We start from the raw sequence: 18,046 nt of genomic DNA, 5'->3' as shown, positions 1-18,046 counted from the left end.
AAAGTGTGTCACGATTTCACCCGGAAATCCGACGGTTGTTTAAGAGTAAGCACTTTTGGCACCTACTCAAAAAAAACTCCGATTGTTATTCCTTACACAGAAACCATTTTGATTAAGTAAAAGATTTTAAACCTGATTCCACTTAAGCTGTCTTATATGTTATCAATAATCAAATCTACTTTCGGAATGATTTTTGATTTTGATTAGATATTCATTTGTAAATAAACGGCTTCAGTTAATTATACTAACATGAGAGTCATAGTAAAAGAAAAATGCATGCACACTGTCAACAATGACTTTCAGAAGTTTGAAATAAGAATATTTTTTTTTGATATCATTCAAAATTATTGCATTCATATCATAATGACTCACACACATGTCAAATGAAATAATTAAATAATAATTTCAATGAAAATCTATTATGAACTTTTAAATAATATATAAAATACAAAATATATAAGTTAAGAGACCATTTGTGAAGCGTACTGTAACTCAGCGACAGAATCTGATATTGAAGGAAGGAAGATAGGTCTCAGATATATAATAATCATGTCAATAATAACAATAGTTCCAACAACAAAAGGAATTGAGAACCAAATTCTCGGAATGTTGAAAATTACGTTCAAAACTCCAATGAGTGAAGGATCAATGAATGAGTATATGAACTCTATCAAACAATACACAATGATACACAAAGTGTACAATACTATGTGTACAATAGTGATTGTTTTGAATCTAACTAACAATTCGAAAGTGAATACAAACAGAATCGTCCATCCTGTGATCTGTGTGAATGTTGTTAAGTCAAATGTACTTGAATTATTTCCTAATAAAACAGAATTTGACTCAAAATACGAATAGAAGAAAATCAGAACAGTATGGAAGAAAGCAAATATGTACCACATTATAACTACACCATTAGATAAACCTCCATCCAGTTGTAAATCTCGATATACTTGAGGAACTGCCAAAACATACCTCGCAGCAACGTCTTCCTCGAATATACAGATAAAGAACAACTGTGGGATGGTTAAAATGGTGTTGAACATCGAAAGAAATCCGCCATCTAAACAAGATGTGGCAGAAAATCCATTAAAGAAGCCGAAATAGATCTGAAGTAACGCATTCATCGTATTCTTATAGAAAGTCAGTAACACTAGAAGAGAACAACGGTTCACACACCATCTTCCGTGGACAATTAACAATCTTGCGATATGTCTGAACGAAGGGATAGAGAAATCAGAGGACATAACAGCTTCTGAGCCTTCCTTACCTTCAACGCCAATACCAACATTGGCTGCTCTTAACATATCGACGTCATTTGATCCATCTCCTATGGCAAGAGCGCATTTTGTTGGGTTGATCAGCATGAAGTTCCTCACAACATCTCCTTTCTGGCTTGGTTCGCATCTTGCGCATACGACTGAGTTGCATTTTTCAGCTAATTCGAAGAAATTTTTGATTTTTTCGTGTTCGGCGCTCAACAAATATCGTAACGTTGTGCCTTCTACGGCCAACAATGTTTTTTCTGGGTTCAAAATTTGAATGGTTTTGAAATCATCGTCAATGTCACTTTTATTGATCGGAACAATTTTGTGTGTTTTATGGGCCAAACCAGATGTTTGCGCGATACTTAGAGCTGTATCTAGTTTATCACCTGTTAACATCCATACTTTGATGTTTGCCTGTCTTAATCTTTGCAAAGTTAAAGCAACTTCGTCTTGTAACTCATCATCAACTCCTGAGAAGGCGAAAACCTCTAATTCTATTTCTACTTCATCAGAGAGTTCTTCCATGAGTCTATCTCTATCATCAATTGACTCTTTCGCCTTATTATACTTCGAAAATATTTCCATGTCTTCTTCTTGAAGAATTTTCCTTGCAAAGACTAATGTTCTCAATCCAGCATCTGTAATTTCATCAAGAGACTTCTCAAAGTCAGCATCTATCTCAGATCTCGGCAAAACTGTTGCATCAGCACCTTTTACAAGCATTATATAGTTTTCATTCTCATCTTTGTATACAACAGACATCCTTTTACGCTTTGAATTGAAATCAAATACAATTGGTCGCTTAAATTTTTCTAATTTTCCTTCAATTATTACGTAAACTGATTTTTGAGTGCAGTTGTAGTATATATACCCGCATTCTCTTGCAAAGTGAAGGAGAGCGATCTCATCTGGCGAAGGAGACTGATAAGAAATGAGATAAGGAAATTTGGCGACAATTTCAGCCGGAGGAATATCTAAAGTGAATTTGAAGTCAGGGAACTCTTCCCTTATGTCTTGTATGTTGTAAAACGAAGTATTTGATAACGTTGAGGCTGAATTACATAAAACAACAGTTAATAAGAAATCTTTGACGTCTTTATCATCTTTGTGCTCTCTCATCCATCTCATGCATTCATCAGAAGCAGATACAAGTCGTTCTGAGTGTGTTGGCTGCTTCATGTACAATCCGAGATTTTTTGTTGAAGTCCTTTTGAATTTCGGACGTTCTGTGCCAAACAGAGCACTGTGGAATGCTATAGATTTGAATGTCATCAAGTTCTTCGTCAATGTACCTGTTTTATCCGAAAACATGTGAGTAACTCTTCCAATTGTAGCAACTAAGTCGGAATTTCTGCATTGTGAGCTGCTAGTTCCATCCATCATCGCTTTGTCTGCATTAATAGTCTGGGATAAAAAGAATCTGACGATATCCAGTGAAGAAAAAACAGATAATGGAATTACATTTGACAAAACAATGACCCATGAGAAAACTTGGAAGAAATAGTTGATGTTAGACATCTTTTCTATCTGTAAATAACCAGCATTTAAGTGGTTTTGCGTCCAAAAATAATTTCCGATTGTCATACCAACGCAAAGGAAGATTAGGACTATAGAAATCCTTATAACCATCTTGTCAAGGAAAGAATCCAACTCAGAATATTTGAAATGAGGTTTAGGTGCATTTAATGAAGTTTTTGTTTCTTTTCCTGTATAAACAATGACACCTACTGCGAATTCTGTTTTCCTGAGGACACAGTTCCTTGGAACGAAATTAGAAATATCTAAAGAATAAACATCTTTATCTGCAACAATTTTTCCGCGAAAATCTGTGAGATTTGGGTTTGGTAATGATGCATGTATATCAAATTCTCGTTTGTGAAGATCTTTTCCTACTGAAGTTTTGAATTTTAAGTTAGTTTCTCCATCCAAAGCTGCTGTTTCTATCCTACTGCGTCCATCTTTGGAGTGGCTGTATAGCATAACGAGATCTGCAGGGAAGGTGCAGTCATTCTCTATGTAAACCAAGTCACCAACACTAAGATTTTGGCATTCTTTACACGAAATTGTTCCGTCTCGGTTGATTGTCTTAGCAATTTGAGAATTAATTTGATGGTCAACCTTGTGGCGTCTGTAATCTTCATATCCGTTTTTCATTAAAGTGATAGAAAGCATGAAACCTAAAGATATGTAACCAGTCGTAGGATCAAGTTGAGAAATTTGCGGGATAGATTGTAATATTGCAACAGCGAGAAAGAAAATGTTTGCAAATCGATGAAATTGTTCATATAAGTTTATTGGAATGAAATTCCACCATTTATAGTGGCTTGTTATGATCTGATTTTCAAATTGTTGCGGATTCTGATTTGGCGAATGAATAATTCTCACTGTATCAGCTTGTTGAGAATTATCATTCATCAAAAAATGAAAAAAAGTTCGTTGAAACAAAGAAAATTTTAGAACAAATATCTGTTAATAAAATGCACCATGTTATTTATTCAGAAAATAAATTTTGAATATTTGAAAGGCTGGCGTCAAAAATTTTCTCACTGGGTTTTCGTCTATCAATCCCAGCTCATTATATACGCAACCAATCAAAAATCTGATATGGGAGTCCAAGGCTAACTTTTTGTTGTCTACCTAATAAAAGAGGAAGCAGCATTAGTGAGAATAATCGCAAATATTCAATTTAAATTATCTTTTTATTCTTAATTTAAAGTGACAAAAAGAATAAAAAAACCTATTCTAAGGCATGTTGTTATGTAAATGAGACTAGACATCATATTTTATGTTATGAAAAAAAAAATATTTAGAATTTTAGAACAAAATAAATAGAAAAAATAGCATAACTTATGGATGTGCGTATATTAAATTTAATAAATTAAGAGAAATTATTTTTGGCGCCAAAATTATTCGTTAACTCTCAAATTTTTCTGAGTCAATAAGCCGCCAAAAAGTGTCATTTCTTTATAGGAAAGGAAACCTATTTGACGAACAATCCGGACACTAGTGCCTCAGCGAATTTCCCCAAACCCACCAATCCCCTCCCTGCTGTTGTGCACCATCGATGGAAAGTAAGTCATCAATAGTCTCTTTTCCTTATTTCAAGCTAACGTTAGATCATTCATGAAAGAAATCATTGCCTTTCATCAGAGACTTTCGTTATAACTGCGCTGCTCTCAAGTTCATCTTGAGAAATTTACGTAATAACTGAATTCCCAAAGTTCTCTAGGTGATCCAAAACACTGTAGCTGCTTGAACTTTGAACGAGCCTCGCACCCCAGAGAATAGAAATCCCAATCTTGCTCATGTTTAGTTGAATTAGTCTGCAGCAGTACAGCTCTGATACCACAAGATCGTGATGTATACAAAGTCACAACGCTATTTGATTCAACAACTAGCTAGTTTTGACATCAAATTGCAAAATTTGACTTCGTTATGAGCTCTTTGTAGCAAAAATACATTACACTTAAAGACTAGTTGCTAGACTGTAGTAGTTTGTTCGTATATATCTATTTTCCCCAACGTATTGCATACTACATTTTGACAAGACTTGCAACCTTATAGTAACCTCGTTGGGAATTGTTCAAGCAAAGCGTAGGTAGTTAAGGTCGAGTAAGAGTTCTTCTTAAATCTTTCACTGAATGAGTAGGTGTTGGAAGAACTGTTCTCTAAAGCGATACAGTTGCGCTACATGTTCGTCAACTTGTCTAGAAATAAATATATCATTTGTTTTATACGTTTTTTCGTAATAAATCTATTTGTATTTGTTGTATTTGAGTATGAAGATAACAAAAACTACGGCATAAGACGCAGTACACTGGGCTTCGTTGCCATTTTATTTACCATGTTAAGAATAAACTTAACAGACATGCTTTGTTTTCGACGAAGCCATCTAAAATAACGTACATCTAAATAAAACTAAAAAACTGTAAAATTTATTTATTTGATAGTATACTTCAAATTATGCACTATACCTTCTAGAATTCTATAACACTCTTTGCATATAATTTTTTTTAAAAAAGTTATATCTCGACAAAAATATGATTTATCAATAGAGTATGTAAAATAAAACTCATTCGCAGTATTAAAAAATCGTAAATCTTTCCAAAAAAATTTTGAATTACAAATTTTAAAACTTAAAACAACATTTTTTGAAGCGAAAAAACGAAATCTAATTTTTTTTGGAAAATTTAGAATAAATAGAGCTCTTTAACTCGTCGAATACAAATTGTTTTCAAGTTTTTTTCGACCGGAAATTGAACTTTTAGAGTAGTAGTATATGTTGAAGGGTTTAGTGACTTTTTTTGTTACGTCTATATATAGATGAAGGTATATTTTTATATCTTCTATATATATAGATGATATAAAAATTTTTTCTTACGTTTTTTAAGTCATGAATTCGTAAGAAAGCGCGACATTATTAAATAAATTAGTAATAAATATTATATACTAAACACATTATAAAAAATTAACATTAATTTTAAAATAATTTATTTTTTTATCTTTTATAAAATAATCTATATATAGATGATGTCAGATATTCCGCGATTAATTAAACATTGTTTAAATCCTGAATGGGTTAAACTTCAATTTAAAAATGAAGATTGTGAATTATTAAATGAATATGAAAGCCAAAATAAGCTAATGAGGTATAAATATAATGATAAAGAATATTTAATTTCATGGAATCAATGGAGTCATAATCAAAGACCTCATAAACGAGAAGAAGAAATTGAAAATAATGAAATGGAAATCATTGATGACATTAAAGAGGATGGAATTCATATAAAAATAAGAAGTCTGTTTGACCTTAAGAATGATTTATATATAAAAATAAAATAAACTTCTTACGAAAAATTAAAACTTAGTTATGTTTATTATTTTATTTTTTTATTTTGTATGAAATGAGCGTCAAAACTAACAACGTTAAAAAATTAGGATTCACATGTTGTAAACAGAAATTCATCAAAAGTGACACCTCAGAAAAGCTAAAATATTGAATTTTTGGAACTTTTGATAGAGCACGTTTTTAAATATTAATTAAAGTAAATGTATATTTTGTAAAGATTCTTTTTAATAAAAAAATAAAATTTTGAAGAAGAACACAAAATCTTCTGAAAAATAATATCACATAAACTCATATTATTTTCTAATATATAACTATTTTATATAAAAATCAAATTCAATGATCTTAAAAGCGAAGGATAAACCTCAAAATTTACGAATATAATGAGTGGGAATATAATGCTTATCTATCATAAAACCATATGAAATATTAATTTTTGCTTTACGCCTAATTTTTGACGACAATTAGCAAAAAATGTTAAATGTTAACACTCAGTCCATTTGAATATGAAAAATAAAATTGACTTTGATTAAATGTTTTTATTTATCATGCAATTCTTCTTGCGACCAAAGATTTGAATAAAAGTTCAAAAAATAAGATAGCTTAAAAAATAATATACGGTAGTGTTTACTAATAGATGAATAGTATATAAATTCTATTAAAATGGATTTGATCCAAAAAAATATAAAACCAAAAATAATTGTTATAATTTAAATGAAGAAGGAGATTGGGACAAAGTTGCAATTCGGCACTTTTTGTAAAAAAAATGGGGTCATACTCATAATGAATAGAGACTTATAGCCAAGTCTTGATATCATGCAGGGAGAATATACATTGATAAGCAATTATATTTTATAGTAGTAGTATTCAGAAATTCTTACAATTTACAATACAATTTTCAAAAATGGATAAAGACTAATAGCCAAGTCTTGATATCATGCAGGGAGAATATACATTGATAAGCAATTATATTTTATAGTAGTAGTATTCAGAAATTCTTACAATTTACAATACAATTTTCAAAAATGGATAAAGACTAATAGCCAAGTCTTGATATCATGCAGGGAGAATATACATTGATAAGCAATTATATTTTATAGTAGTAGTATTCAGAAATTCTTACAATTTACAATACAATTTTCAAAAATGGATAAAGACTAATAGCCAAGTCTTGATATCATGCAGGGAGACTCTCTACAAATACAAAAATTGATTATCATAAGGAAATACAAATTTATCAATTTTCATGTGAAAATTACATAAATTTGTTCTCCAATAAATAGCAATAATACTTTGAATGTTATATTAAGTAATATAGCTTCAGGTAAATAAGCTTACACTTCAAAAATATACTGTTTATTCATTAATTTTAAAAAAAGTCCAAATTATCTAATCTTGCTTACTCTTCCTTTAAACTTCTTTGTGCCAAATTTAATATTGCCTTCAAAGATGGAATAAGGACATTAGGTTCAATCCTTCGGCTTTCGACAATTTCCAAAATGTGTTGAATTAATTTCAAACATTCATCGTGTTTTGAAGCTCTTTGCTCAACAATCTGATTACCTGCCCTTGTAAGAATTCTTACTGCTCTTTCTTCATTCAAAACATTAGCGACTTGAACCTTAATAATCGCATTTGGAATCACAACAGTGATGAGAGTTATGACGATGTCATCAATGCGCTCATTTTTCTTACCCAAGAAAAATGTTTGCTTTAATTGATGAAAGTGTGATTCCGCAATGTTATTCGTGGAATCACCTTCTCCACGATATAACATCATCCAATGTTCTTTGGTTCTTCTCCATTGTTTATCGAAATACTTCAAAGCGCGCGGTTCTTCTTCTTCTAACATTGTTGTCAAGAACTCATATGTTTCATCAGACTCTTCAGCCAGCTTTTCTGCATTCGTTGCATCTGCACGTAATGTCAAAAAGTCCATTGCTAAATAGAAGTTCTCAAAATTCTGTGGATTGTCAAAATAGCTTCCAACTTTTGCACATGCGCGTAAAACATGCACAGCGCACCAACTGAGCTGCGCAAGAGGAAATCCGTCCTCAATTGCGCGAGCAATGTTTAGCGCACAGTCAGCGCTCCAATGCTGTGGATCCAGGTGCGCAAACTCACAGAATTTCACCAAACATTCTTGAATTTTTTCAGATGTCTGAGGGTTCACTAAAAAATAGCAAAAGGGGAAAATTGTGTTTTGACTTGTTTTCATTGTTACTGCAAACAATTGGATCTTTCCTTTAATTAAAGAATGAGTGGAATCGACGTGGAGAGGGTTATCAATTCTATTCACCAATTCTTTTGCAGCAAAAGGTGCATATATGATTGTAAACTCGGAAAAATCTCCATTGTAATCAAATTGAACGAGATCATCTGGGCACTCTTCCTGTAAATTATTCAAAAATGCTTCTAAAGAAGTGTAAGGATCGTTTGATAATCTTTGTGCAATAATCTCATCAAGGCGATAAAATTTGTGCTTTAAAGCATCAGTAGACTGCGCGAAAAGTTTCATCGTTTCTTTGTTATTCGTATCAATTCCGAACTTATCAAAAAATGCTTTTTGAGCAAGAAATTGCTTTCCACCGTTTTTAATATAAAGTTCGATCCATTTTTGATAAAATTTACTCGCGTAATGTGAACCCATTTCAACTCCTATATGATGGCAATGTTCTTCATTAACTTTGCTTATAGTAAACACTCCATTTTGTTCTTCAACCCTAAATTTTGCCTTGCATAGGGGATACGAGTTAGTATACATAACTTGGGTACGGCGGCACTGCGTTCCACCTTACCCAACTTAACCTTAAATATTTACAAAACCATCTGACACATAAATGACTTCACTAATGACTTCACTAACGACTTCACTAATGAAAAAATAAACGTTCTCACTAACGTTCCCACTAATGTTCTCATTTACAAAAGTATTGCAGCGCTTCCCATTGCTGTGCTTCACACAATAGTTCATATTCTTCAGTATCGCTGCTGTCACTCCAATCGTCAGAGTCAAAGTCACTGTCAAAATAAATGTTAGTAAGTTTTGACAAAGCTAATGAAACACGCTTACCGTTTGTATCTATTGCTTTTATATATCTCCCATTATGTTTGTTGTCATAAACGCTCAAACTAACTTTACCCTTTCTCCCTCGTATCTGATAGAATGTATTTTCACGAGGAACGAAGAACAAATTCTTGAACTCATGACCGTTGTAGTTTGTTATCTCAATAGTTTTCGTCATTTATATAAAAATAAAAAAAAAATGAACTTAAAAATAAATGATATCACCACCCTCACACGTATGAAAACATAGCACAAAAATAAATTTAGGTGAAGTGGTGAGATCTCACCTCTTTTTTCACCTCTTTTTTCACCCTGTTGAATTCATTGTTTTATAACTCTCTTCCTTGGTTTCTTTTTAGTTGCTTTCTTCACGTCTGTCTCCAACTTGACTGTCTTTCTTCTTCGTCCGTAATGATACCAATTACTTCCACCAGTCAATGGGTCAAATGGTCTTTCGTAAGGGTTTCCATACATTCCATAGGGACCATACGGAAGAACTACTAGTGGAGAAGAAACATTTTCTTTAGTTCCATCGACTCTATTTAAATGCATTGTTTCACCTTTCATCTGGTCATTAAAGTCTTTTGCGTGTTTTGCAAACTCATCGTCCTTTCCTAAAGCATTTTCTGACTCAGTCGCAACCAAATTGGATGCTTTATTTATGAGCCCTATTTTATTTAATCTTAACTTCTTTGCAACCCAGCCTCCAATCTTCCTTTATTTGTCTAATGTCTTCGAAACCCTTCCTCCACTCATTTTATTTACTGCGTCATAAGCTCCAAGTGCTTTTGCTCCAAATGCTAATGCTTTTGTTCCCATTGCGCCTAAAGCTGCCCAAGCTACCATTTACCCATATTAAAATCATCTCTCTTCAATATTATCTCATAAAAGTTCTCGTTACTGGAGAAAGTCAATGAAACATAAGCGTTCTCACGGGCTTCGCCCTCACCGCTTTGCGGTCTATCTAACTTATTTCTTATATCATCTATACGCTTCAAAATGTCTGAACAATTGCTAACATCTTCTACAACAGTTATTTCATCATGAACGACCTTAAGAACAAGCTCATTTAATATGCAATTAAAATCATCTCAATAATGAGTCCATCCTTTCCATCTTTAGGTAGCACAACATCTTTCATTGAAGAAGGTTCGACAAGTCTTATGTTAAACTTACTGACAAAGTTTGTTATACTATAATGCTTCGGGCGGCGAATACATGTAGTTTGAAAGACATAATATAGATTCTTCAGCAAATTCACTTATACTGGATTTTATAACAATGTTCTCACGAGACCAAATACCACCAATTGACAATCTTGTAAGCAATCCTGCTGAACCTTCAACTGTAAACGTCGATGGTAACATTCCACGAAGGTCATCTATTGACATCTTTGAGTCACTGAATTTAAATATTTTCTTAAAGCAATCGTCATTATCTAACCATGCAATAGCTTTGAAGTTTTCATTCGAATATACATCTGCTTCATTAAATGTAAAACCTGACTTCTTTGCAGAGATGACTTTAAAATCTATTGAGTTTGTTTCAAAATTATATGCTATGGTAACTTCTGAAGGTAATGGATGTCCTTCCGCAGTCAGTTGTTCTCTCACTACCGTTTGAAGCTTTGTATTAAAAACTTTCATGTCATCTCCTGTCTAGTTCACATACACAGCAACAGGAAAACTATCTTGCTTCTTTGTTTCATCATTATACCTCAAAACATTAAAGTTCTTCAATAATATTGTTCTTCCTGCTGGAATACTTCGAACCTGTCTTGATTTCAATAGCTTTCTCACCTCCTACATACTCTACCCAGTGTCTTGGATATTCATAAGTATACTGACTTTCTTGAATTTTGGTAGGTTTCATCATAACGTGTTCATAGTATATCTTTATACTCTTGTCAGTTAGACTCGGTGCTATGTTCTGAATATTTCTGACTTGCATTTTTAATGGAGATAAAATGAAGCATTTAATACATGACGTAGATGAAGACATGAATGAAACTACAGACAAACTTAACTCTTCTCTATTCTTCCTTTCAGTAAGGACTATGAGTTCTGTTCAAATGGTGTTTGTTTCTATTGTGGAAAGATGGGTTCAGGTAAGACATTTAACCTCATTCGTCATATACTCATAACAGAGCGTTTAGGAAACGACTCTTATTATGACCAAATCATTATATCAGCAACTTCAGACTCTATGGACTCAACAGCGAAAACATTTATGTCAAAAGTTCAAGCCTCTATCGTTAAAGTTCCAGACAGTGAACTCATTGAATTTCTTCAACGTTACATTCGACGTAAGAGAAATATTATGCCATCGTAGAGTTCATACAGTCAGGAATGCAAAAGACTTCTGAGGAGATGGAAAGAATTATTGACAAACACCACTTACGTCAATACTCAGGAGTTTACGATATGAAACGACTTACAAACTACATTCTGTCAAAACTTTCAAAATACCCCTTCAAAAAGTATCCTTCAAACACTCTGCTCGTTTGTGACGACTTCGCCGGAAAAGGTTTAGTGTCAAACCAGACTCACCATTAGCTAACATCATTACTAAAGTCAGACATTACCACTTAACTGTAGCAATACTTATGCAAACATGGCTTTTTGCTTTAAACATAAAACGTCTCATAACTGACTTCGTTATCTTTCAAGGTTTCTCACGTTATGATATTGAACTCATTTGGAAACAGTCAGGTATAACATTACCTTTTGAAGAAATTTGGGAAGCATATAAGTCTCTCATCTCTCCTCGTTCATACCTTGAGATTCATATCATGACTAATACCATTAAAGTCAAAAATATTCCATGGGAACGACCAACATTGTTTTAAAGTTTAACCTTCAATTGACTGATGGTAAACAAATTCCATGCATCTCTGTCGCCATTTCTGTTAATATTTTTGCTGTCATTCATATCATCCACTTCCCCATCCGTTAGCTTTTGAGGATATGCGTTAGAATAGCTGTTCTTAAATGAAGGCTTTTCACCTTTGAGAGCATAAACTCTATAACTTTCTGCATACTTTATGTTTGAACCTCCTGAGCCATCATTGACATAAATTTTTATAGGCTTCCACCCTTTGTTCATGTTCCTGCTTCTTCCCTTAGCTCTTTTGTTCAGTAGTTCTACATCTTTATACACAGCACCTGTCTCAGTGAATTCAACAATATTTTCATTCGTTAGCTTTACATTCAAACCCTTGTCGAGTATATTGTTCATTTCATACATATAAAAGGTTTTTATTCTATATGAAATGAGAAGCAAATCCATCTTAGCTGGTGCCGTTAATGTTCCAATTGAACCAACATCAAATGTTGACTCACGAACGACAAACAATATTGTCATAAAGAACTATAGTTCAGAGTGTTTGAAAGAAAAAGAACCAGAACTGAAATCCGTGAATTTAAACTCAGCTTCAAACGCTAACGCTACATCAGATGTTAAGTTAGAGTATCCACCACTGGACCAAATTCTTTCAAGAGAAGCCAACGACAACCCTTACACAAATGTTCAAACAAATCCTTCAGATAACGTAGACCATTACCTTCTTCAGTTATACCAAACAATTTTACTCAAAGACGATAAGAAGCTTTTGACAAATCTTATAAGCAAGAACCAAATAATTCTAACAAAGGAGGACCTTGAAAATGTTATCTCACGAATAACAGGGAAACAATGTGTCATTGACTATCTCGACCCTGAAATCGAATGCTGTGGTCAAACGCCATATTCATGAAAATAGGTAACATCCGCATCATTGAAACACCAGGAACTACAGGAGTTGAGTTTAAGTATAAATATTCGAACGAGTATACAAAACTTTCAACAGAATATAAACTTTGCTTGAAATATGTTTTAGTAAATTAAAGCAATTTGTAATATCTATCCAAAACTTCTTCAACAGTATCGAACTCATCTTCATAATGCAAACCTAATCTTATTGACTTGGTGCAGTTTTCACTAACACAATATTTTTCTGTTCTCTTGACTGACATAACTAACTCATTTGTTTCATCAAACAGCAACAACCAAAGTTCATGACCTAATACATAACATTCATACTTTATATTTTTAGCTCTGAGTTCTCTTGTAAGCTGTTGCATTTAATATTTTCTAAAAAGTCAACTTCAACAGTCATTCGCACTGGTGCCTTCAGTTCTACAGGCTCTCCTTGAAAGTCAACAAGTCTGAATTGCATGTCTTTCAAATTATGAGGACTAATGCGAACCCATTTACCTAAATGAGTTGCTATGACAGGAACGTTTGGAATGAACATTGAATTGACTGCATAACAGAAGGATTTATATTCTACTGAACCTTTACTATTAACTCCTGAAATACCTGTGACATTAGCTATTTTAGACTCAATGTATAAACAATTGCCATAACATACGTATGGAACAGATTTCATCTCAATCGTTTTGTCAACACTTTTCAAAGGAAATGTCATATGGTATGCTCCTAAAAGAAGTTGAACTCTATGACTCATTCGTGTTATCTTGAACTCTTTCTTGCTACTGAACTTCAATGTTCCCTCAGAAGAGAGTTCGACATCTATGTTGTCAATAGTTTCTTCATTTATGAGAGTATCTATGACTCCAGCAATTTTATCTATTCTATACTCTGCTCTGTTAGGAAATGTTATAAAACTTCTTTTGTCATCTATTTCAATCTCTATGAAATCTGTTTCGTCAGTTATAACGAATGAAGCAATAGTATTAAAGTCAACAACTCTGAAAGCAAGCGCTTCATTCTGAAGACCTAAGTTTGTTTGTAGCTTTACTGTCCCGTATTCGTTTGGGTCTGTACTTTGCAAATAGAACAACATTTTATTCTCATTAAAATATGACTATTGCTGCATATGCGTATGAAACAAATGAAGCAAGAAGAGCACATGAACTAGTAAACGAAAACTCAACTTTAACCATTGAAGGCAATGATTTAGTCATTGACGATGGAAAAACTAAAAAAGTCATTGATTTCGATACTTTTAACACTTATGACCCATTCATTACAACAAGCAAGGTTCCCATCATAAATGATGGAACGGTGCAATATATAAATTCTACAGTAGATGCCTCATTAGTGAAAGTATTAAATGTTCTCATTGAATTGTTAAAGAGCTTTCGATTTGACGACAACATTAAATGCCTAAAGAATTTAGTCATGAATGAGAAACAAATTCTCGGCGTTGCTGGTAGCAGTAATGATGTACACCTTATGACATTAGAATATTATAACGAACATAAAGATGAACTGAAAGGAGAGAAGGGTGACACCGGACCACAAGGAATACAAGGACCACAAGGAATACAAGGAATACAAGGAATACAAGGACCTCAAGGCGAAAACGGTTTGGATGGAAAGGATGGAAAGGATGGAAAAACTGCTAAATCATGGATATGGGACCTTATAAATACTGGTTTAACAGCTGCTTCATATGGAGTTCTTCAATACCAAATCGGAAAGATATGGGCAGTACTTGGTGAAGAAGCTTTAGATGACGTTAAAAATGCTTTGAACTTCATTTCAAATGGTTCGGATACTATTAAAACTTTATCTGGTTGGATGCAAGAAACAAGGAGTCAAATAGATACTGTAAGACGTATAGCAAACAATGCACGTACGGGATTGGATACTTTACGAGAAGCACAAAATACACTAAAGGAAGCAAATGATATTCTTGGCTCAGTATCAGACATGCATGAAGATTGGCTTAAAGGTATTGACAAATCTTTAAAAAATCACAGTCAGTCTATTGCTGACTACAAGAAAAGTATAGATTTTTTACATAGTGCTATGGACGTACATGATGGAAGCATAAGGAACTTACTTAATGCTAACAATAACTTACCAGGAACTATTAAAGCATTTATAAAGTCCTTTGTAAAACCCGGTGCTCTAACATTTAGGTCTTTGAGAGCAAGAGCATTGAAGTCAAGAGATGCAGAAACTCCAGAAGAACCACCAAAACCAACAGCTAATGAAATATTGTTCGAATATTTTCCAAGGTACTCTGTTCTCATTGCATACATTCAAGAAATACTTAAGAAAGCAGACTTGACTTTAGGAGATGATGAAAGTTCTGTATATCTTTCGTTCCAGTTTCAAATAGCAGAACTTTTGAGACAGATATGCTTAATGTATGACAACATCTCTGATTTCACAAGATATGATGACGACCATGACCCCGAACACGGTGAAGAAGAAGTTTTACAAACATCCATTAAGACAGGAAAGGTTTTAACTCAAAGTCTCATTATTGACACCAAAGATGGCGAAGTGGACGTTCTTCAAGAGCTGAAGAAAAATACTTCTTCGGGAGGTGGTGGTAGGCATGAACTTGAAATAAATGAGATAGAAGAGAAATTAGCCGAAAAAGCAGATAAAGAACATAAACACAATATCTCCGATATAAATGAACTTCAAGCTACATTAAATAGTAAAGCAGATAAAAATGAACTTGACGCAATGAACAAAGTTTTGAAATCTCATAAACACAATATCTCCGATATAAATGAACTTCAAGCTACATTAAATAGTAAAGCAGATAAAAACCATGTTCATTATATAACTTCAGACGAACAGATTATAACGGACTACCATGGATATTTAACACGAAGTGATGAAGCGAAGACAAAAAATGTTAATGAAAGAAGATATAAATACATTCGTGCTAAAGGTTATGACATAAGCTGTACTGTACAGTATGATGTAGCTAAAGCACCAGAAGCATTTGGTTATACCGGTGAAATTTATGCCTCTACTTTCATGTTAACGGTGTATTAGTTGAACCAAGATTTACTTTGAGAGTTAAGTCAAAAATAACGTTTGAAGATGCTATTAAAAGTAAAGCTGACAAAGTTGAACTCGAAGCAATGAACAAAGTTTTGAAATCTCATAAACACAACATCTCCGATATAAATGAACTTCAAGCTACATTAAATAGTAAAGCTGACAAAAATCATACACATAACTCCTTCTCAACTGTTAGAGCAGACGACATAATATTGAACTATACCCTTGGTTCAAGTGCACCTTTAGAGAATCCAAGTACAAGCGTAAAAGATACACTAAACTCCTTAAATAACAAATGTATAAATATCAAAGGTCATGTCAGAAACTTTGAAACATATGAACTACCAGCAATGTTAGATAAAAAAGCAGACAAGAACCATACACATGATTTCTTCACAACTGTTGCTATAGAAAGTATTGAAGGAACGGTTGAAGGAACTGGTGGGGATGCATTATATTGTAAACCTCCTAACTTTCCACAAGGTTTAACATCGGATGACGACATAACGACGATGAGAAACATTAGATGTAAAGATGTTTATGTCATGAAGGATGAACATAATATTAAATTCACTGCTCAAGATTTATATGACAAGAAAGCAGACAAAACAGAGCTTCAAACATTAAAGACAGATTCTTCAAACATTATATCCTATAGGCTCTATTTATACTTCAATGAACTCAACAAATCCAGCAACAGTTTTAGGTTTTGGTACATGGCAGCAGATTGTAGACAAATTCTTATACTGTGCTAACTCTTCAAAGCAAACAGGAGGTTCGAAGAAAATTACTGAAGCAAACCTTCCACCGCACACTCATACAGGAACTACAAACACAACAGGTAGTCATTCACATTCAATAACAAAAAGAGGTTATACAAATCTTGCAGCAGGTTCGGATAGACAGGGAATGCATAGATATGATATTTCAAGTGACCCAGTAGATTCAAGCGCAGGTATTTTCTGTGGAACCGCAGGAAATCATGCCCATACTTTCACAACAAATCCAACAGGCTTGGGTGCAGATTACATGCCACCATTTGTGACTGTATTTGCATGGTACCGCGTTCAATGAACGCGCTTGAGCCTAGAATAAAATCTTTAACTTTACATAAATGAGCTTGAAAGAAGTATTCGAACAACATCCATGGAGGTCATTTAAGAAGTTCAATGAAGCTGCAAAGAGTTGGGGATTTACTAACAGAGCTGAAGTGAAAAGGTTCTTTGACAAAAATGTTGTACATCAAACAAAAATAAACCCTTACGACTACTTTTTACCAATTTACTCCAACACTCCTGACGCATACCAATTTGACACTCTCATTCAAAGCAGAAAAGGAGGACATAAACCATTCCTCATCTTCATTAATGTTAACACTCGTAAAGCTTTTGCGTATATAATGAAAAATAAAGGAACTCGTGAAGTGTTAAGAGTTTTACAAAGTTTGTAGCAGAACATAACCCAAGTACTTTAACATCAGACCAAGACAGTGCATACCTCAGCAATGAAATCACAGAATTTCTCATTAAGCATAACATAACTCACTACACTACTGAAGACCATAACCATAACATACTCGGCATCATAAACCGCTTCATAAGGACGCTCAGAGATTTAAACCAAGAGCGAGACTTTACCGAAGAAACAATGAAACATTTTCTCGAAGTATATAATTCCTCAACACATTCTACAACAGGACATACACCAAATTCAATGACACAACAACAAGAAGAAAAGTATATACAAAAGAAACGAAGCCAAACACAAAATATCAGAAATTCAACACAATTTACCCTCATTCCTGGTACAAAAGTTCGTGTAGTTCTTGACGACAAACCGTTGACAAAGAAACGTTTAAGGTTAAGTCGAAATTATTATATCGTAGACTCTACGCAAGGTAATGGATATCTTATAAAAGCTGCTGACGACTCTATTGCGTTTTATCCTCGTCATAAATTAGTCGAAAGTAGTAATGGCAAACTTGCTGAAACCATTGACGAAGCAAAGCGAGGAGTGGTTATTGAAATACTTGACTACAACATAAAC

At 33.4% G+C, this 18,046-nt stretch overlaps 5 protein-coding genes and 3 pseudogenes across 8 annotated transcripts, besides 5 other annotated features; 4 read left to right on the top strand and 4 right to left on the bottom strand.

Annotated features, from left to right (window-relative positions):
- Positions 1-409: 409 nt before the first annotated feature.
- Positions 410-3,686, bottom strand: TVAGG3_0006460 (putative phospholipid-transporting ATPase family; the record flags this gene model as incomplete). Its single annotated transcript, XM_001305082.2, has 1 exon — positions 462-3,686. One exon carries the CDS (start codon positions 3,684-3,686, stop codon positions 462-464), a length of 3,225 nt encoding a protein of 1,074 aa, XP_001305083.1.
- Positions 3,687-6,217: 2,531 nt separating this feature from the next.
- Positions 6,218-6,255: a mobile genetic element.
- Positions 6,218-6,255: a terminal%2Cinverted (terminal inverted repeat of Banshee-A3 transposon ID:TVAGG3_0006450).
- Positions 6,256-6,840: 585 nt separating this feature from the next.
- Positions 6,841-8,869: a mobile genetic element.
- Positions 7,517-8,635, bottom strand: TVAGG3_0006440 (MULE transposase domain-containing protein; the record flags this gene model as incomplete). The annotated part of the gene is made up of 1 exon (XM_001305081.1): positions 7,517-8,635. One exon carries the CDS (start codon positions 8,633-8,635, stop codon positions 7,517-7,519), a length of 1,119 nt encoding a protein of 372 aa, XP_001305082.1.
- Positions 8,870-9,028: 159 nt separating the features above from the next.
- Positions 9,029-9,508: a terminal%2Cinverted (terminal inverted repeat of Maverick-1A transposon ID:TVAGG3_0006290).
- Positions 9,029-18,046: part of a mobile genetic element that runs on past the window's edge.
- TVAGG3_0006420 (uncharacterized protein) lies at positions 12,029-12,430 on the bottom strand (the record flags this gene model as incomplete). Its single annotated transcript, XM_051219795.1, has 1 exon — positions 12,029-12,430. One exon carries the CDS (start codon positions 12,428-12,430, stop codon positions 12,029-12,031), a length of 402 nt encoding a protein of 133 aa, XP_051104781.1.
- On the bottom strand, positions 13,266-14,030 carry TVAGG3_0006410 (uncharacterized protein; the record flags this gene model as incomplete). Its single annotated transcript, XM_051219794.1, has 1 exon — positions 13,266-14,030. One exon carries the CDS (start codon positions 14,028-14,030, stop codon positions 13,266-13,268), a length of 765 nt encoding a protein of 254 aa, XP_051104780.1.
- TVAGG3_0006400 lies at positions 14,048-14,811 on the top strand (annotated as a pseudogene). The gene has a single exon. A coding segment is annotated over exon 1 (764 nt).
- On the top strand, positions 14,903-15,533 carry TVAGG3_0006390 (annotated as a pseudogene). Its single transcript has one exon. A coding segment is annotated over exon 1 (631 nt).
- On the top strand, positions 16,676-17,074 carry TVAGG3_0006380 (phage tail repeat-like family; the record flags this gene model as incomplete). The annotated part of the gene is made up of 1 exon (XM_051219793.1): positions 16,676-17,074. The coding sequence occupies one exon, from the start codon at positions 16,676-16,678 to the stop codon at positions 17,072-17,074; it is 399 nt and encodes a 132-aa protein (XP_051104779.1).
- Positions 17,115-17,665, top strand: TVAGG3_0006370 (annotated as a pseudogene). The gene has a single exon. A coding segment is annotated over exon 1 (551 nt).

Source organism: Trichomonas vaginalis, chromosome IV, assembly GCF_026262505.1.
Source record: "Trichomonas vaginalis G3 chromosome IV, whole genome shotgun sequence".
In the NCBI taxonomy this organism is placed as follows: Eukaryota; Parabasalia; order Trichomonadida; family Trichomonadidae; genus Trichomonas; species Trichomonas vaginalis.
This window is presented reverse-complemented; position numbering and strand designations above follow the sequence as displayed.